This window comes from Anomalospiza imberbis, chromosome 13 (assembly GCF_031753505.1).
Source record: "Anomalospiza imberbis isolate Cuckoo-Finch-1a 21T00152 chromosome 13, ASM3175350v1, whole genome shotgun sequence".
Lineage (NCBI taxonomy): Eukaryota > Metazoa > Chordata > Aves > Passeriformes > Viduidae > Anomalospiza > Anomalospiza imberbis.
The window spans coordinates 14,841,092-14,862,229 of NC_089693.1; the positions used below are offsets into that span (position 1 = coordinate 14,841,092).

The following is a 21,138-nucleotide window of genomic DNA, read 5'->3' on the forward strand; positions in this document are numbered from 1 at the left end:
ACAGGTCTGTACGAGTGTGAGGCAAAAGTAAAAAACAAGCTTTGTACTTGTGTTAATATTTATGCACTGAATTGTAGTTTCTGCTTGACGGCTGTGATATTTAAGTCACAACTAGAACTGTATAGCTTAGATAACCGAGAAATACACTTAACATGATCTAAGCCTGTTAACTAAATAACAGCATATTAAAGTGAAAAAAGGTAAAAATTAATTTCAAAAAATCCAGTTCAATTGCCTGCAATGGGAACTTTAAAAATCATTCATAAGCAGAAACAAAACAGAAATATGGCCAGTTTCAAGTCCAACATACTGTTTTAAAATTAAAACAGTCCTCTGCTCCTGTTCAGCACTCCAACTACTTCCAGCAAATAAAGTAATAAATTACACACAGAAAGGTTTTTCAAAGTTTTTTTTTTTTAGTTTTAGTAAAAAGCCAAAACAACAGCAAACAGAGGAAAAAACCCACACTTCACACAGTTACAGTATTCTTGTCAGCATCACAGCAACCAGTCATCACACCAACTCCATGAGCGCCTCGTTACACTGAGACTTCCAACAAAGACTCCATTCATATTCTGTGAACACACATTCCCAAACAACCAAAATATTCACATGCCCCTCCCAGCCCCCCAAATTTTTGTTATCATCTGAAGCTAGAAAAAAACCTAATCCAGACTGCTCCTGAGGCACCTATGCACTGCCAAGCTCTGGCTGCCAGGTCACAGTCAGGTACCTGCTCCGTGACTGAGGGAGCTGAGCGCTCCCAGCAGCATCCCCTGCCCTTCCCAGCCACCCGATCCCCACCATGGTACAGCCCTGACTTATTTCCTCAGAAAACCCACCACATCAGAGGTGCAGGACTTTCTAAATAAGCGTTCTGCAATTCAGGCAGATTGGAAACCCAAGCGATTGTTAAAGGAGTTGGCAGATGCATCTGTCCTCTCGTGCTTTTCCTGAAGCACTGACAGTGCTCCATTTGCTTATTTTGTATATTTATTAACTGAAAATTCTCTCAGATGAGCATCATTGCTGTGCAGGAAGAAAGAAACATTTCACACAGACAGCTAATAATTTTTTCTTAGCAGCAACATCAGAATTCTTCTTCTGCATTTGCAATTTGTGAAGTCTTAAATTTCTTGAGTTTTTCAATAGTAGAAGATACTGAAATCTCTCCGTGAACTTTGTTGTCTCTTGTTCGCACATTGACAGCATTATTTGCTTTCTCCTTTTCTCCTACCACTGCAAGACATAGCGCAAAATATTACACAATCTACATTGGAAAATGAACCTAGAACAAACTTTGTCCAACATTAGAACTTGAATGATATTCAGAAATGTAAGATGCTGCAATTACCTAAAATGAAGTTATACTGAGCCAGCTGTGCATTTCTAATTTTCTTGTTTAATGTGCAACTTTGATCTAGATCCACATCTGACATAAATCCTGCTTCAAAAAATTGGTCACAAACCTAAAAAAACCCAAAGAAACCAAAATCCTCTTAATATTTCTATATAGTTACAACACACATTTCTAAATGTTGCAATTATTGTTCTCTCCCAGTAATTAATTCATGCATATGCATAATTTCATTCTTGTGGATGATGATAAGGATTTCGGTGAAGTTATCTGAAGAAACCCGCATACACAGCAGCACCCCAGCTGGGAGACAATACAAGATACCATCTATATCAAACATGTACTGCTCTGCTACTGCATGTCAAAAACATGTTCTCAGTCTGAGAAAGGAGAAAGAGGAGAAGGAACAAACACTCTTATTCTTGCATTAAAAGGAAAGCATGGGACAGGGGTAAAACCAACCGTGGTTCCAAAGTGATGTAGTCAAGAATACACATGGTGGGAGATAGAAGAAACTGGCTTTGCCTACTTAAGAGCTGAGAGTACTGTAATGAAGCATTAGTTATATAAAGTTTGTCATTCAGGATGCTCTGTCCTTTCATAATTACAGAAGTATGTACATAATTAAAGAACCCAAAATACTTGAAGTTACATATCACTTACTCCAACATATACACATTTTGGACTGAAGTTTTTATACTGAAAAATTTACCTCTCCCCCCAAACATGAATCCAGAGTTATCAAGCATTAATTCCCCATTCTAGGATGAGTCTAAGGATCTATGAAATCTGCCTGCTGCCATAAGGAGACAAGCTGTCCTCTCACCTGCTGGGCGTATTGCTCCGAGGTGGGGCCCACAGGCACAACCATGACCTGCCGTGGAGACAGCCAGAATGGCCTGGCCAGCACAGGACAAACAGGAAACAAAGGTGCATTTTATATTCCCAGTCACAGCCATAGTCATGTTCCACAATAATAATTTCTGTATAGAATTATTTACATTAGCTAAGGATGTTGGATAGCGTATTATCTCCCTCTTTTCAAGCTCACATAAAATCGCAAATAGATTCATTCCAGTAAAATGACATATGGGGAAGTTGGACGTTCTATTTTCTTCCCAGATGACTTCACAACTTTAAACAGAATTTTTTCTGCATAATTTTCACTTTTATCTATAACTTTGCAGTGAAGGTGGACAGTCAGGTAACTGAAAATAAGAATTAACTCTTCCTTAGTAATTTAAATACATTCATGAAGAAATGCTTCTAGATCTTACCCAAGATAAAATGATCAATCTTAGAAGTACAAAAATATTTCACATATTACGATTAACTAATGTCTGTGTATACACAAATAATTGCTTACATACATCTGATATCCTGCTGGTACAAAAACACAATTTTTAAGAAAAAAGGAACAAGAATGATGCAGGACTTACACATTCAATTACTTGAATTGACATTCCTATTTCTACATTATTTTTATTTTTTTCTGCAGTCTCATGAAATTGTATGGATATCCTACAACTCAGACCAGAAAAGACTTTTCTTGCAATCTTACTGATTTTGAGAAAATTTTAGGGATATTATTTTTGCATTATAATATGTGGGATAATAGGAAGGATATGCAGTTTCTACGTTGTTAAAGTCTTCTTAGAATTTCATTTGTGCCACTTACCATTTTCCTCCATAATTTTCTGCTAGAATAGCTATCATTCTCTCCACAGATCCCAAAATAGCTCTGTGAATAATCACTGGCCTTTTCTTGTCGTCGCCATCCTTACTGAAAAAAAAAGGTTTTGTTTTAAAAATAAAGTTATCTTAGCTCACACACATGTAATCCTACTAGTATTTTTGATTCTACTTTTAACAGAAAGACAAAATTTAGTTAGTTATCGAAAGTCTACTGGTTTTATTAAAAATGTACTTCAAGTCAGCTGGGCTTTTAAAGAAATTCTAATTTAAAATAACCATGCCTGTAGCTAGTGGCAGAGACACACTCTTAAATTTGAGAAGACACTTGACTGACTCAGCACCATTTTAATGCATTTTAATATTTTATGTTCTTCCTTGCACTCACTTTCCATTCGGACGTGCTTTTATTTTGTTGCACAGGAACTTATCTGCCCTTACTTTTCATTACTTCACTTAAATTACAATCCTGAAATTTAAAAAAAAATGGCTTTAAAAAAAAAAGCCAGTTCATAATAATATTATCACTTATCATAAAAGCTATGACATTTACTGTAGAATATACTGCAGGACCAAAAAATTACAGATGCTTATTCTATCTTCCCCATCTTCACAATATGCAAAATCAAACACAGCAACAAATACAAACCAGAAAATGAGTATTCAAGTCAATGTGACACTAAAATTAATTTGCTCAGTGGGCCGAGCTGTAAACCAGCCATATTTTCACTAAAAGCTGTTTGAATTTGGTTTATGTTCAAAGTTAACTAATTTAATCTGATAAAAATAAAGAACCACTTAGTACAAACATACTTGCTCCTTAGGGCATGTTTGAATTTGTGTCTTCCAAGGAGACACAATGACTGGGCTGAAAAAGAAAACTGACTCAGCTGAGGGGTTTTTAGCATAACTTATGATCAATTGTCTTCCAAACTGGCAGACGAGACAGATAATGAGATTTTCCTGCATTTACAATTAAAGTGAGCTATCATTACATTGAGAAAATATCTTCAAGTTCATGACTCACTCCTCTACCCACTGGGGGTGTTTGCTCTGCCCACCAGCTGACTGATTTACAAGCTAATCATTTGTTAAATGAGCAATATAGCATTAGTACATAATGGGAATTGCAGATAATGAAAGCTATTGTTCAATTTCATTTTAAAGAGGAAGATATTTAGCTTAACCACTCACCCAACATAAGTAAGATTAAACCGAATGGGTAGCTGGAAGTCAAGTTGGATGGTAGCACATTGATGGTACCTACCAATTGCATCTTTGATTTTAATATCAATCTGTGAAGCAAAATTACATAGTTACTAAGTATAGTTTGCCTGCAGTACATCTGCATTTCTGTCCATCCCAAAGTTATACTGAAATGCTGAGTCACTAACCTTAGGACCATAAAATGCTCCATCTCCTGGATTCAAATTCCATTGCTCTCCAAAGTTATTCAGGCTGTTTTGAAGTTGCTAATCATAATAATGAGAGAGTAATTAAAAAAGGTATAGAAGGGCCTCTCATTACAGGAAGTCAAAGCAATTGCCTTTGAAATTGAAAAGGAGTCAAAAGGCAGCACAACCCTTATTGTTCAAGCATTTGCTCATTTATGATAAATAAATCTGTTAATAGTAGTTCCTTCTATAAGTATTGTGATTAATCAGAAAAAAAAATAGAAATTTAACCAGTTCAAGGTAAGAATCTGAAAGTTCTGGTTTTCTACAGAAACCTCAAATTTAATGTGATGTTTTCCTACAAGAATTTCCACCAAGGGCAGTATTTAGCATCTGATTAAAGCAATTTCACCATGCACCATGGAAGAACTCAGTTAAATATCTATCTCTGCTAGTACAAATATTAAGGGGTTTGTTTGTTTGCTTTTAAATTAATTACCTTTTCTGCATGATCCCAGATCTCTAAATCTCCAAGATAATTTTCTGGTCTTGTAGAAAGATGTAGTTGAAAGGTAAAGCCAAAGACAGCATACACTGACTTCAAGAAATCAAGACAGTCCTTAATTTCTTCTTCAATCTTAAACATAAAACATATTAAAAGATTTAACATATTAAAATTTACTTACATAAAAATGTAATTGAATCGACCGAATTCCTTATAACAAGAACATAAAAGACCATTAAATAAGAAAGAATTAAAAATCACTCAAAAATTACATCCAAGGAACCCAAATCCATTTAATGGGCAAAGAAAGATCTGAGGTTTTGTGGCTTCAAAGCATGTCAAGAAAAGTGGTATTTTTGTTAAGCATGAGGTTCTGGAGCCAAATTGTATCCTGAATTAAAGTACATCGATTTTTACATGTAGTTCCACTAAAATCTATGGCATTACTGACAAAATAAAGTTGTTATTCAGCATTACTACAGAAAACAATGGGATCAACTGGTTTTTTTGCAGAGGGGGATGGAAAATGCAACGAATCTTACTTTCTGGGGTTTAGCTGCCCAATGCATCTTTCTAAATAAAATGAAGCACCTAGGAAAAAAAACTAGCAAAAGCAGCTTTACGCTATACAATGGAAGAATTAAGAGTTTAAATACTTCAGGGATCTTTTTCTTGTTTACTGTTAGTTTGCACTGGGAGAGGGAAGGGGTTTTTTGGTTGACTGGTATGGATGGGGAAGGTGCTTTTTTTTTTTTTTACCTGTTCCATTGTACAAAAGATGTGAGCATCATCTTGTTGGAAGCGTCTTACACGAGTCAAGCCACTCAAAGTGCCCGAGAGTTCATTTCGGTGAAGAACTCCAAAATCTGCAAGTCTAAGAGGCAATTCCCTCCAGGATCGGGGACGATGGGCAAACATCAAGCTAAAAGAAACATGGCAGAACCTTCCTTTATCCTTCTCACGGGAGATTTAAGACAACACAGAAATAAACGAAGCTCAGTACAGACAGTAATCACATTTTTAAGTATTTACTCATTCAGGTTGTCTACATCCTGAAAGACAGGCAAACAGAAGAAATACACCACTCAATGTACTGCTAAAGACCACTGAGGAAAAAAACACTGCAAGAGTAAATCAGGTTATTCTGTACCCTTCTTGGAACACCACATCTGATGCCCACCTCCATCCAACAGAACTGGTAATTACTAGTGGTACAGAGTAGTATTAGCATGCACAAACCCCGCTCAGTGCAGCCTTACTGCAAAGGCCTGCTTTGGGACACTGTCAGAGAAGCTCTCTGGACACACTGGCTTAGCATCTATCATAAATACACAGCACGTATTAATACTCCTTTAATTTCTCCTCAGACCCAAAAAGGATAAATGATGTAAAATAAGACGTTTTCCAGTTGAGAGTACAAACCAATGTCCTGGGCAATTCATGGGTTTAAGGGCAAAGGTTTCCTTCTCAATCTCAAAAGAGAACATATTTTCACTGTAGTGCTGCCAATGTCCTGAAGCTTCCCAGAGTTTACTGTTGAAGATGTTTGGAGATACAACTTCAGTAAAATTACGCCTGCGATATTCCTCCTATGAAACAAATGCAACATTTAAAAGGTGAGAGAGCTTTTGACAAGCAAAAGCTTGATTCTTTTTAATTGTGGTATTATGATGGCAATTTACAGGGACACAATAGGACTACTGCAACATGTACACTTTGCACAATTGGAAAAACACAGCTTCACTCCACCTTATTTTCAAAAAGATGAAATTTGTATAATCCTTGTAAAAATCTTGTATATGTTTACATACATAGACACTTCTCTTTCTGTGGATAGCTCAGCACTATGAATGGCCTATCATTTAAGATCAACAAATTACATTCAAGTTGTTAGGACTAATATCAGTAGCATCAGTATCTACTCACTCGTATGAAATCCACGAGCGTGTTATAAAGAAAGGCACCTCTAGGGAGGAAAAAGCAGCTTCCGGGACTCAAATCATGAAAGAAGAAGAGTTCTTGCTCCTAAGTAAATCAAAACCAGAGTGCTCTAATTACAATTCAGAGAGAATTGCAGAATGTAACTACTTCACACACATCAAGACACTGTTTGCAAAGATGGAATATTACAGCAACAAGATGATTTACGGTCTACAAGTTCTCAGCAAGACCAGTTAATGGATCTGCAGTTGTTACTCTTAGAGATTTGTAAAAACACTGAATTCCATTGGATTCTTTGACTACGTGAACACACATTTCCCCAAATGTACACCTCTTATAAAGAATGACCAAACCATGTTATCTACGCAATTTCCAAATAAATTATCTTCTTTGAAAAAATGAGTGGTTTAGGAAGGATCTGCAAAGACTCTACATTAATAGGTCTAAGATTTATATCCCTAAACTAAGGGACTAAAGCCATTAACTTCTTCCCAACATTAGTTTAACATTCATATGCAAGTGACAAGTTGAGTTTGTAGAATTAAAATTTTAAAATGCAAGCAACATCAAGAAGCACATAGAACTGGCTCCCCTTAAAACTGTCAAAAAACAATAACAAAAAAAATCAAACCAAAACAAATACAAGGGAAGAGAATGAATTCTGTAATAGAAGTATAAAAGAAGTAGACAGGGGAATAGTGTACCTTTCCAATTTTCCTATGATCCCGGTTTTTGGCTTCTTCCTGGAATTTTTCCCATTCCTTCATCATTTTGTTATCAGGAAAGGATATTCCATATATTCTCTGCAGAGTTTCCATGTCAGATTTTCCTTCCCAGTATGTAGAGGAACTCTGATACACAAAAGCCATACTTTAAGATAATATTACATAACATCAGAGAAAGAGGGATAAACACTAACCCATTTGAACATTATTATATTTTTCCTTGGGAAAAGAATTATATGCAGTCCTTCAGCACTTGTTTGTAATACAAAGAGACTTGCAGTGCCTTTTAGTCAGCACACTAATACAGAAGACAAACAGAAGTGACAGGTCAAATTGTATTTTATTCTGCTTAGGTACCTTGTTTTAACTCACATCATGGCATATTTTATTATTTCATGTTATGGCTTTTGAAAAGGCAGGACTCGTTTACATTGAAAACGTAATGTAGTAGGGAAACAAGAAAGGCAAAACAAACCTAACTCTCACAGTTAAATCCAAGTAGTTTTAACCCTCTACCCACTTAATCCCTAGAACTCAGGAGTTCCATACCCTTGTTAGGAAGCCAGCAAAAGCCACAATGATGAATGTTCCAAAAAGGTTACCGTGATTAACTTAAACTACACCATACATTCAGAGGCCTCTGCAAACACTGTCTCTGGCTTCCCTGGAAGCAATGCCATTTTTTAACAGCAGCATTTGCAGATCTGCCAAGGTCCACTTTATCTCCTGTACCTGAAAAATACCATCTGACAAGGTCAAAATACTATTTTCTGACCCAGTGAGTATCTTAATGTTAACTTACTGCAGAACAGAGCATGTGCACCCCCCTGCACTCAGATGTGACAGCTGGTACAGACTAACCAGGACACTTGTCCTTGAAGTGCAGTGCTGGTGGGAGATAGGGGCACAGTCCTGCCACAGGAGCTTAGGCACTGCTCTCCTGTGCATGGCAGAATTGGCTCCATAGCTCATCTGGTCACCACTAGCTAGAGTAGTTTTGCAGTGCTCTTCATCAGTCTAAACGTGCATGTTACTACACTAATACGCTGAAAAAAACCCCATGCTGGTAACTTTCACCGAGGTACTCCTGTCTTAGCCAAGAATCAGTACATGTCAGACACAGATCAATGACCAAAGTCAGTAGCTCTACCTGTACAGTGGGAACTGGGAAAGAAATGAAGAACTATTGTACAGTAAGCAAAGAAAATAACAAAGGACCAATCCTAGTACAGTCAGCTCAGGAAAAATAAATATAAACATAAATCAGTTGACAATTTATTTCAGTTTGATGCACAGTTAATTTAAACTTACCTTAACTATTTTAAGGGCCTTAATTTTTCCAGTGTGTCTCACATGTGGACCCTTGCAGAGATCAATCAATGGACCACATCTATATGCCAAAACAAAAAGAGTGTTCATTTCCAAGCAACCCAACATTTTTCAATACATTCACTAATGGCACACAAGTTCATGTTCGACACATTTAAACATGGTAGTAAATTTAAATATGCACCATGCAGCAAATTCAATGCACCTTAAATGTAACTGTGCCTTCTACCTGAAGTGGAATATTCACTCAGTAAATGCCCAGCACACTTGATCCATTTTCAAGAGCATTATAATACATTTGCCAATTCATATAGTTCCATACATCAACTTGTTCAAGTTGGCCAGGAAATTTTAAAGTATGCACATCAAACAGAAAATGATGTTGCCATTTTCCAACCAACTAACAAGTAACTGAACAAGCAGGTTTCTCACCCCACACTGAGCTAGAGTTAGCTTTATCCATTATGCAGCAAGCCAATGTCAGAGATGGCAACTTATTTTAATCAGTCTACTGAAACCAGAGGGCATAAATAAAAACTGAATTTGACATTTGTCCATAAATTGAGACCTAATCTGTCCCAGCAGACAAAGAACATATCTAACTCTACCTAAGTAGCAATATTAATTGCAAACTTAAGTCCCAATCGCACAAGAATTCAGAACTTAGAATTAAAAAAACCCAAATTATTCTCTCAAATTAAATTAATTAGCTATAAAAATACTTAATAATACCATTCAAGTATATTTCTTTACCTGTATACTGTGGTAGTTGGTGTCTTCACCTTCTCATTAAGGATACGACACTTAAACTTGTTATACTGTGTGTGGAAGGATGAAAGGCCACAAATGTCAATAAAATGAATAATAAAATTCTCTTTAAAAATTACATTTTAATATTAAGTGCACCAGTAAAAGACACTTCTAACTAAAGAAACCCCAAAACGAACAAAACAAAACCACCAAACAAAACAAAAAAACCAAACCAACAATAACAAAAAAACCCCACATATATTTCTCAGAAGAATTGCAAAAGCAGAGGGGAAAGAGACAGAAACATCTTAACTCCCCTGAGGGTGTGTTGAGGATTGTGATCACCACCTGAACACCCCAAAGCATTTGGGAAAGGCAATCACACAGCACAGTGAGACTGGTAATATTCACAGAATAAAACAGGACTAGAACTAAAGCTTTTTTTGACCTGTCTTCACAAGTAAGCCAGAAGAAACATATGCCTTTCATTTACTTATTTGTTATTTCATGGAGCTTGAGGTGTGGCTTTTTTTAGTAGAGAATTGTTTTTGTAAGTGCTTGAAAACATCCTGAGCACTTGGGAGGGCATATGGAGAGGGGGAAAAGGATGGTATTGTTTTTCTTTGTTTTACTAAACAGGTACTATTCTGATGAGTCAGTCACAAGCAATATTCCATAAAAGTTACATTTTAAAAGATCATTGTACCAGATCCACAGCTACTCCAAAGATTTACCTTAAACATGTCTAACAGGATCTCCTTTTTGACTTCCAGCCTTTCAAAAGCCTGTTTCTCTTTTATGATATTTTTACAACGGTTCTCTAGTAGCGGAAATTCAGTACTAGATACACTTCTAGATAAAAAGAGACAGGCAAAAGAAATATAAATTAATTATTTTGATACTCCCATTTTTCTAATGGTCTGTTTTGAAAAACGTGTAATGTGTTGTGATTTGTCACAGTGTTTTTTTTCTTAGTTACTTACAATCAGCTCTATTTTCAGACACTAAACCCAGAAACACAGATAGTATCACCCTGAACAAACCCATTGCAATCATTCCTTTGAATGTCTGGAACAGTCTTTGACATGATTAAATGTCTGGAAAACCTACAGCTCAAAATATACATATGATTTAAGAAAAAAAAAAAAAAAACAAACCAAGGGGAAAAATGGGGCTCAACCCAGCCACAAGAGCCAGTTTATCAGCTCATGCAGATTCAGTATTTTCCCTGCCTACAGAAAGATAAAGAAGGAAAGAAGGGAATTGTAAAGCTGTGCACAAGGATTAGAACAGTAGTAAACACCTAGACAAGTTACATGCATTTGTGCCCTTTCTACAAGCGACTATGGCCCCTGGAAACCAAACTTGCATGACTCTTCAAGAAAACCATCCCCTTTGCCTGGAACTTCAGAAACTTCAACCCAAATGCTCTGCATTTTTTCCACAGAACAGCTTCAACTCTTACTGAGCAGGTGTCTGAACACTGCTTCTGAATTTATATATATATACACACACAATCAATTGAACTGTGTATACAGAAGACTATGTTTCAAATCATATTAAAGACAGAATTATACTTTTAACATGCAGAAACAAACAAAATAATTCTAGTACTGAGCTTTAATAGGAGTATTAAAGTTCTAAGACACTGTAATTTTACCTGTCTTCAATATACATGTCATAATGAAATCCATTCTCAATTGGTGGTCCATAGCATAAGCAGCCCCCAAAATATCCTTCCATGGCCTCTCCAAGAATGTGAGCACTTGAATGCCAATAAACCTGTAGATGAAGTCAGGTGAGCAAACCATGAGGTCAATGGCATTGTGTAACTAAAAAGAAGAAAAAACAAACTAGAGATATCTGCAGATAGGACACAGACTGGAACCAATGTTGTTCAAATTTTGAGAGAAGTAAAACAACTTTATATTACTCATTTAGAATACTTCAAGCTGAAAAGATAATGGCAGATGTAGCACTTAAGGCCCACCATACTTCAGTCTGAAAGAGGATGACTATACCTGTGCACAATTCCTTCAACTTACTTACTGTTACTTACTGTACCTTCTTCATTTATAAGTTAATTTCAGTCAAGGTCTATGCATCACTAATCACATCTAAAGAAACGTAGCCAATTAGGTTGCCATTGTTCACATTCAGTACATTTATTAATGGGCCTGTAAACTACATTACTTGAAATGTCAGAAGAGGGAATCAATAGATCAATACCAGTCTGATGTTCTGACTTCTTATTAATTGAGACTATTTCAGAGCTACTGCTATAAGATAAAGCCTTGACAGGCTCCTGAAATGTCTCCAACAAGCTTAGTCACATGAATAATTCTTTGACAAAACTGAAGTCCAATCCTAGTGTATAAAGATAACATAAGCTTCAGACTGAATACCATTAAAGAAAAATCTCAGTCACGTTGCTAAGTTAGTGCAATATAGTTTAATTGACTAAGAAATGTCTACTTAAGGATCTAATAAACAGCGCCAGTACAAGGGGGTGTAGATTTTATTTATGACTCAGGTCTAATATTGGACAGTTTTTAGAAAATGGTAGAGACTGCCTCATTTTGCTTTCACTGTCTGATCTTCAAATGCACTGAGCCAAACCACAGACTGTTTCAAGTTAACATACAAATCAAGGCTTCCTGGACGAACTCCTTTGAGAAATAACTTGTTTTTGTAAAAGAAGGATGATAAGAACACAAAGATTTTACTCACTCTGAGACTATAGGCACTTAGTATCTAATCTTTGTTGAATCATAGGAAACACATTACTTGAATAGTTTTGTGGGTTTTTTAATATAAGATTTTAAAAGCTTAATGCTGCAATCAATTTTATCTCATTCATTTCTTTAATCAAGCAGAAACCAGACAGTGTTTACTCACAGCTTTGGCTTCTTCATTATCAAAGGTGAGCAGCTCTAGAGTACAATCTCCCTCCAGTGGACGGTCCAGATCCCAGAGTTCACCATTTACTTTGGCTATGACTGCATTTGAAGCTAACACTTGACTGAAGAAACAGAAGACACAAGAGACAAGAATATTTAGGTTCCGATTTGTAAAAGACTTCAGATTTCTAAACCCCATGAGACCACATCCACATCTTGTAGCATCTGAAGACCAAAAACTTTTGCTTCTGTGGTCTTCTAAAACACTTGCCTACTTTTAAGGTATAGAACCTTAAGGTCTTGAGAGGTTTTGTTTAACACTTTTCAGTGTGGGGACCTGGAGGAAAGGCCGCTCCTTACAAGTTCTACTGATTCTATTAACTCACAAAACTTCCCACGTCTCTTAATTCCTAGCAGTGTCACAGATTTAATTGGAAGCATTATGATCCCAGCACAGGATCCCAAGCATCAGAACTGTAACCAGCTGTTTCTACTACATGAAGCTGAAGTGCCAATGCTTTCCAAGCAAACCAATTTAAGGGAGCCACCACCCACTGACTGTGACATATATTTTACATAACAAGGTAAGAGATAAATGATAGTAACAGGTTTTTTTTTACCTAATTCCTACAGCTAATTGATATGGCGTGGTTTTCCAAGATTCCCCTTCAACTGTCTCCCCATCTGTCAGAGTAATTTTGATAGATTTGCTCTGGTTGGCTGCTCTGTATGCTAGCAAAGCATCATGTTCTTTTTTCAGTGCTTCATAAAGCTTCAGTCTGTCTTCTATGAAGCTTGGCACACACTGGAGCTGTAACACATACATTTGATCATACATGCATTTTTGTAAGACAAAGAGAATAAAAGGATTCACAGTGTTGGTGCATCCCCACAGGTTCCAATGTGTCCAGATTTAACTGTACTAGAATTTACAATAAATTCAGTAAAGCATTTATATTTAATAATACACAGCATAGTCCCATCCAACTTACTGACTATTTTATTGTGATTTTCCAATTTTCCATGCACTTCCATCAATCTGGGACTAAATAGGTCTGTGAGTTGGACCTCAGAAAGCAGCTTCTATTCCTGACCAATAAAATTTGCATTTGGCAGATGTCCTGGAGAAATCTGGATCACTCCAGTAAGACCTTGCTTCTGCCACTACATTCAAAGCACCAGATTCAAGCCAGACAGGTGACATGAAGGTTCCTGTATTTTAGCTTAAGGTGAGTTATTAAGCTCTATTGTACTACAGCAGTGCTGCCAACATCCCTTCAGCCATCATGAATGCTGTTTAACTGCTCATGAACAATCATTCTCCTTAGGCACCACAAAACCATGAGCTTTACTTTCCAATAACCCAAATCCTTTCATTACATAAAATGTAGAGATCTAATAATGTACCAGTAACCCTACTAATGCAAGATTAAGCTCTTGAATAAGATGAGGGTTTTTTTCTCTGTGCTATAGTGAGCTTTCTTCCCAAAAGCTGGGATTTCAAAATACAGCAAAGTATTCCAGATTTGAGTGCCTCTTCTGAACCTGGCTGAAAACCACTCCTATTACTACGTGGTATTAAAGAACCACTTACATCATTCTGGTGTTGGTTCACAGCTTCATTTTCCTTTTTCTTTTCCTCTTTAATTTGATTCACAGCATCAGCTGGATTTGCACTGGAGACTTTCTGAAAACAGTGAATAATACTATCACTACTATACCTTCAAGTGTTTTTTGCAGCAATCATCAAAACAAACCAAACCAGTATAATATTGGGCTAAAAAGGCAACTACAGGGAACAAGGTATATCCTCAGTACAAAGACTTCTCATGGCACTTCTAAACTGCATCCTTTTGATGTTCTGCAGACATAGCAATGCTGCTCACCAAGCAACGTCCTCTCCACACAATTTCCCAAATTTTACCACTACAAATATCACCAGTAAAATCGCCCCAGCGAGGCCGCTGGAGATCAAACCGGAGCAGTGAGCAGTCTGCCCAGTGAAGCTGTGCATGCCCTGTCCCTGGCAGCGTTCAAGGCCAGGCTGGATGGGGCTCTGATCAGTCTGGTCTAGTGGAAAATGTCCCTGCCCATGGCAAGGGGCTTGGAACGAGATGATCTTTAAGGTCCTTCCCAACCCAAACCAGTCTATGATTCTATGAACCCGCCGCCTTGGCGCCAGGGCAGAGACCTCTGCCCAGTGCGGGCAGACACCGCGACAGGCTTCTGCTCCCGGGGGCCGGGCACAGGCGGCTCGGCCCCGTGCGTGTCCCTGTGCCGTCCCTTCCCGCCCGGGGTCACCGTCCCGCGCCGCTCCGAGCGGCCCCGGCGCTACCTCTCCTCCGGCCGGGGGCTGCGCCGGCGCCGCCCGGCCCAGCTCGGCCGCCAGGCTGCGGCGCAGGTGCAGCAGGCGGTACCGCAGCTTCTCGTTCTCGGCCCGCAGCCGCTGCAGCTCGGGGCTGGCGCTGCCGGGGCAGTGCAGCTCCTGCGGCTGCTTCAGCCGGCCGACCTCCGCCGCCAGCCAGCGCAGCTCCCGCTCCTGCCGCGACAGCCGCCGCTCCGCCGCCTCAGCGGCCGCCGCCGCCGCCATGTTGGCCCCGGCGCGCCCCGCCCGCTGCCGCCGGCCCCGCCCGCTGCCGCCGGCCCCGCCCGCTGCCGCCGGCCCCGCCCGCTGCCGCCGGCCCCGCCCGCTGCCGCCGGCCCCGGCCCGGCCCGGCCCCGCCCGCTGCCGCCGGCCCCGCCCGCTGCCGCCGGCCCCGCCCGCTGCCGCCGGCCCCGCCCGCTGCCGCCGGCCCCGCCCGCTGCCGCCGGCCCCGCCCGCTGCCGCCGGCCCCGCCCGCTGCCGCCGGCCCCGCCCGCTGCCGCCGGCCCCGCCCGCTGCCGCCGGCCCCGCCCGCTGCCGCCGGCCCCGCCCGCTGCCGCCGGCCCCGCCCGCTGCCGCCGGCCCCGCCCGCTGCCGCCGGCCCCGCCCGCTGCCGCCGGCCCCGCCCGCTGCCGCCGGCCCCGCCCGCTGCCGCCGGCCCCGCCCGCTGCCGCCGGCCCCGCCCGCTGCCGCCGGCCCCGCCCGCTGCCGCCGGCCCCGCCCGGCGTTCCTGCTCCCTTCGCTCGTGTTCCAGCTGAGCGAACGGCTCTTTAGAGCTCCTGCGGCTGGGCTGGTGATCGATTAATGAGCTACCCGAGGCCGGTGAGCAATTGGGAAGTGTCGATATCTACAGAATCAGTTGGGGTGGAAAAGACCTCCGAGATCATCGAGTCCAACCTATGAGCGAGGACCGTCAAGTGGACATCATGTGCCACATTCAGTCTTTCCTTGAACGCTTTATGAAACAATGTCAGTATTAAAACGTGTTGGTCAGATTGCATTCTTATTTGACTTCAGTATCAAATAAACACTGCCAGAGGTTATTTGTGGTGGGTGCTTCCTGGCTGACACCATTTCTTATGAAATCAGGCTGATTGAAACTATTCAGCATCTTAGCAGAAATTGCAGAACTTAGCACGAAGGTAAATAATTTGAAGAGGTTTGAGTTGCCAGGTGTTAGGACTCAGAGCTTGGGAGGATTGTACAACTCCTATTGCACAGCCCAACAGTCTGCTGCATCATTTACCGGTCATTGCAGTTAAATACCTCAGTTCCTTGACCCTGGGAAAAGAACAGCTCTCCATCACAAATCTTTCATATCCACCGTGTACTTCCATGTATCCTTTTGTCTTAAACGCTTCCTTGGCATCTTCAATTTATCCAGTTTCCTGCTTTGATTGTACTTCACACTCACTTTTCTGTGTTCAGTTTCTCAACACACACTTTCAAATTTTCACCTTTGACCTGTACTCAAACTTCAAAAGGTGTGTGTTTTTATTACCAAATTGGCAATTAGCAAATCAGAATTTTAGTATTTTATTCTTCTATTTACACAGAGGGAAATAACTATATGGTTTGTGATAAGGTAGAGAGATAAATTTTGTAATTGTCCACAACTTGATGCATCTCCTATATCACCCATTCTTCTTTGTGATTTTAAGTCTTTATAACAACATATTTGAGGTTATAAGAATATATTCTTTTGCCAACAAAAATAATGGGGAGATTTCTGGCTCAAAACATTGTACTCCTTTAGAAGAAAAAGGTAGGCTATTCAGTGCATCAAGTCCAAAGACACTCCTATAGTGTATACTCACAAATTTTAGGTTAATATACCTCAGCAAACTGGTAACAATGCACTTTTTTCATTTGCACCAACTCTTCCTTCCTTTTCTGAAGAAGTGCAACTTGACAACACCTATGTCTATCCCTCACTATAGCAAGGTTGTGTATCTTTGAGGTTGGATTGGCAGGTGTGGAAGTAAAACATAGACTATAGCTTCCTTTAGAAATCGATTTTCATTATTAATTTGATAGATTACCTGTTATTTTAATGTTTAAACTCACTACGGTGCAGAATTAATTACTCTGCTTAGGATACTGATGACAAGCAGTGCTATCAGCACAATAAAATAAACACAGATTTGTTTTTTAAATTAAACTCTGAGTAATGTATTCAGTTTGTATCCTCTGTATCTCATCTTTGGGTAGTGCCTCATGAACTCAAAACCATGTAATTTTGGGCTTGCTCTAGCATTTAGTGAAGTAAGGAAAAACTTCCCCTCCAAAGCTGTAGAGGCTGAGAAGGCTGATTCAGAGGATGCTGTCTAACATATGTGGAGTACCAGTATCCTCTATCAGGATCTTTTATCTGCTGAGATAATGTGGTGTTAATTAGTAGAACTTCTGAGACAGAAACAATTTGAAGAGAGCAAAATAATCTACTACCTCTATGGGTGTTCAAAACTAGAGGGAATGTTGAGAGTTAAAGAGCCCCTCCTTTCAAAGGCTATCTAGAAGACCTGCCAGATAGGTTGGCCACTTTCTCTGCCCTCTGCAGATGACCCTGGTTTAGTGTGCTCCCTGGCTCATGGTTAGGATGGCTCATGGTTGGGATAGCAGCTGCTTTGTACCATCTCTCTGTCCCCCCAGAGGGTCCTCTCTGGTGTGTGATGTCATGCAGAGCACAGGGAGCTCTACCTGAGATGATCACAGGAACGTTATGGCCAATAAACCATGACATTGTAAACTGGCACCATTAATATTGCTTCAAATAAAACACAAGCCCATGGTCCTTGCTCCACATGATGTGTCACACAGAGGCTTGTTGTATCTGCAAACAACCACAAGGTGACAGGCAATGCTGCCAAACAATTCTGGGAAGCCTCGCTGGCTAACTGGATGCTCACATATACAATAAAATTCCTGCATTAGGATGTGGTCAGTGGTCAACTTTAATGTTAACTGATAAGTACTTGAACTTTTGGAAACCGAAGAAGCCTGAGAGGAGGATACAGTGGTTGCAATTTAAGATTACGAGAACAGAAAATATTCTAAAACTCATTGGACTAAAAGCTTGGCAAAATATTTTTGTTTGCTCCACAACACATAAAGTACCCTTTAGAAAATTGCAGGTAAGGCCACACGAGCAAAGCCATGGATACATTATCAGTTGGAAGAAATAGAAATAGAAAAAAATAGACTGAGAAACAGGAAGGGGAGGCAGGAAATATTCATAGCTTTTCTATACAGGGAATTTATGTTGACAGAAAGTATGAAAACAAGACCAAGAAGTCCGTGGACTAAGGAGCATTTGCATAAGGGAGGTTATGTAATGTGTGATCCTCAATGAATGATTATCAGTGGCAGAACACCTCCACTGGGATTGCAGTAATCTCCACTGTTAAACCTGGCTCAGGAAATGGATGCTACATGATTTATTTTGCTTGGAAATGACATAAAAATCTAGACATGTAGAAATGTTGTTATTCTTAGTAGTTATGTTCACAAAAAAGGTCTTATTCTGTAACCTATTTTTTTACCTTTTGCATATAGGTTTACAAAATATATATAGAAATATGCCTTCTAAATGTGTAATTCCTTTCCATATTAAAGCTAATATTTTATGGAAGAACAAGAAGTGGATGGCATTTGTACTGTGGTTTGGGTATGGCCTCTGAGGAATATAAAATCAAAGTGTACAAAGGATGTTTTATTTTATGTCCTGTACCAGCTTGTACAGATTATTTCCGTTTGATCAGCTGTCTTCTAGAATGAATTATTTTTTGCAAAGGGATATCTTTGAAGATCAGTTATAGAATTAAAAAGTAACAGTAACTATGCAATTCTCAGTCTCATCATTACGGTTCAGAAGCTGTTAACAGTTGTAAAGGGCTAATTAGTGTAATGTAATCCTCTTAGGAGGCTGCAGGCACTGAGCTAGATTTCTTTATAATTTGTATGTAGGCCTTCTTTATTCCATTGGAATTACAATAATCACAGACAGCAGTATGTATATGCATTCTAGCTATCCACATTATGTTTATTTTGCATACTGAATGCTGCATAATACGTGCAGAAGTAGAATTTTCTATTTTCTATTTAAATATCAAAATGTTTGGAAGAACAGCCAAGTCTTGGTTTTACAACTGTGCAAAATCTACCAGAAGAGAAAATGAAAACAGGAGTAAGTGGCTTTCTGAAATCCCAAGCAAACAGAGAGAGAAAATACTGGAAGAGCTGGATGTGAACAAAGTGCTGTCATATTTGGTTTACAAGAGAGTCTTTTCCTTGGAGGAATACAAAGACATTTGGTCCCAGGAGAGCTACAAGAAGAGAACTGAATATTTTCTAGATAAACTCTATTTAAAAGGCCCAGGTGCTTTCTCTGCCTTTTGTTCCATTTTGGAGGAGGTCTCTCCTAACCTGCTGACATGCTTTCTCCTTGGCTATGAAGGTAAGGTCACTGTCTGCTCTGAAATGCTTAAGTGTATATTGGTAATGTCTTGCAATCCTGTGACACTAATAGTTATTTGCTATAATTAGTGTTTACTTTCTCTCTTGCACTAAACCAGAGATGGTATTTACTGCCTTTATGGTTCTTAGTTATGAAAGAGAAAATAATCAGGAGAAAAAAATGTTAAATATATTTTATTGTTATACTTAGAATATTTAACCTGATAAAATGCTGAATACTCAAACTGCTGCTACCAATAAATGAAAGTCAGGATGGGGAAAAGGATTTCTAGGTATTACTGATAACGCTTAGATAAGAGATGTAACACTGATCATTTACGTTCCTTCCGCTTTCTGAAATATTTAAAAATAGATTGGGAAGTTCTGTAGGCAAGAGCTCGAGTAAGTGATCCCGTTCACATTTTTCTTGTTAGTTATTGTATCTGTCTGTAAACAACTGCGTGAAAAAGGATTAAATGACTATCAACAATACAGGTGAAGTTAATCAGATGGTGATTTGGACATCAGGCACTAGCCGTACTTATTTGTGGAACAATCTTTTGCTAGATATTAGCAAAGGTAATGCGAAAAACGCGTAGAGTGTTTACAATTATATCTTACTGACCTATTTTTATTTTTTGTGTCTGTTATATTCTAAATTTCAGTCTATCAAGTCAGCTAGAGTTTTTCTCAGCAATGACTGCAGGGTTGTGCTCAAAGGTTATATAGAGAATGTCCTTTTAGAATGTAATTAAAATAGTCACATCTTTCACCAATCTATTCAGTACCAGGTTTAAACACCTTAAAATTACAACTATTTATAAATAAAAGAAGTAAGTCTGAGTCCTGTAAAAGTATTAAAAAACTAAATATGAAAAAATTGAAATAGAAAACCATTTTGACCTTTAAAATAACTAGATTGTGCCCTCTCTTGACAACCTGATTACTTTTAAAATTGACAGTTGGAGTTCTAATTACATGAGAAAGCAACAGACATTTTCCCCTAATTTAATTATGAAAGATGCCCATTTAATGTAACTTTTCAAGATCAATTTACAGTAAGGTTTTATGGCAGTAACAAGAAAATCAAAGGATGTTGTTGGGGAATTTAATACAAGTACAAAATACTTCACAGACTACAATGTTATAAAAAAGCTACCTAGGGCCTCTTTATACTATCTTTTTTTTTAAAGCATATAAATACAATTGATTATAAATACATTATAAAGCCAGGTCTTTTGGAATACACTTTTTGGAATGAAAATTTGGGCTTCCTCTGAATTAACTGGAGAGACAGTGCAGGGAGGTTTTTATTCTATGCCATCTAAACAGAGCGTGCAGGGGCCTGTCACAGAACAGATTTCGGTCTTCTGGTGGGTACGAGGTTTGGGGGTAGTACTGCTCTAAAGGGGGATGGCCTCAGCAGCGGGGTGCAAGTCAAGGACTCTGTCTCCCTGACAACATCACAGGAGATACAGAGAAAAAGGAGAAAGCAAATGCCACACATTTCCAAGAGTAAAGGATACTGTTGGAACAGCATCCCCAATCCATTCTGTCTGTCTGTGCCTTTTGCAGGCAGAAAAATGCCTCAGGCTGCCTTAGCTCAGCCACTATTACACTCTTTCTTCCTTCCCCTCCCCCAGTAGTGCTTATCAAATGTGCAAAGCTAGTTTTAGAATCTGTTTTTGCTAGTAATAATTGACTGGATAACAGGCAAAGAAAAGCACA

General features: G+C 39.2%; 2 protein-coding genes across 16 annotated transcripts in view; one reads left to right on the top strand and one right to left on the bottom strand.

The window, feature by feature from the left end:
• Positions 1-28: 28 nt before the first annotated feature.
• TARS3 (threonyl-tRNA synthetase 3) lies at positions 29-15,201 on the bottom strand. Of its 2 annotated transcripts, XM_068204143.1 has the most exons (19): positions 14,929-15,201; positions 14,188-14,280; positions 13,214-13,404; positions 12,592-12,715; positions 11,354-11,475; positions 10,428-10,545; positions 9,697-9,761; positions 8,926-9,004; positions 7,594-7,740; positions 6,875-6,973; positions 6,371-6,537; positions 5,708-5,870; positions 4,943-5,080; positions 4,444-4,521; positions 4,244-4,344; positions 3,036-3,140; positions 2,184-2,256; positions 1,355-1,469; positions 29-1,239 (listed from the first exon to the last, which is right to left on the bottom strand). In XM_068204143.1, the coding sequence occupies exons 1-19, from the start codon at positions 15,181-15,183 to the stop codon at positions 1,091-1,093; spliced, it is 2,382 nt and encodes a 793-aa protein (XP_068060244.1). In that variant the 5' UTR covers positions 15,184-15,201; the 3' UTR covers positions 29-1,090. The 2 variants fall into 2 exon arrangements, with proteins under 2 accessions (XP_068060244.1, XP_068060245.1); XM_068204144.1 differs by lacking the exons at positions 29-1,239; positions 1,355-1,469; positions 2,184-2,256 and adding an exon at positions 2,316-2,340.
• The window catches only part of TJP1 (tight junction protein 1), a 206,846-nt gene continuing 187,865 nt past the window's right edge, over positions 2,158-21,138 (top strand). For 2 of the 14 annotated variants that reach the window (XM_068204123.1, XM_068204125.1), the window contains exon 1: positions 17,704-19,411. In XM_068204123.1, coding sequence (XP_068060224.1) covers positions 18,994-19,411 — 418 coding nt within the window. In that variant the 5' untranslated portion in view covers positions 17,704-18,993. Of the gene's footprint in view, positions 2,288-6,423; positions 6,565-13,007; positions 13,178-13,634; positions 13,823-17,703; positions 19,412-21,138 lie in introns of those variants that run through there. The other 12 variants (XM_068204122.1, XM_068204140.1, XM_068204124.1 and 9 more) reach the window with 10 other exon arrangements.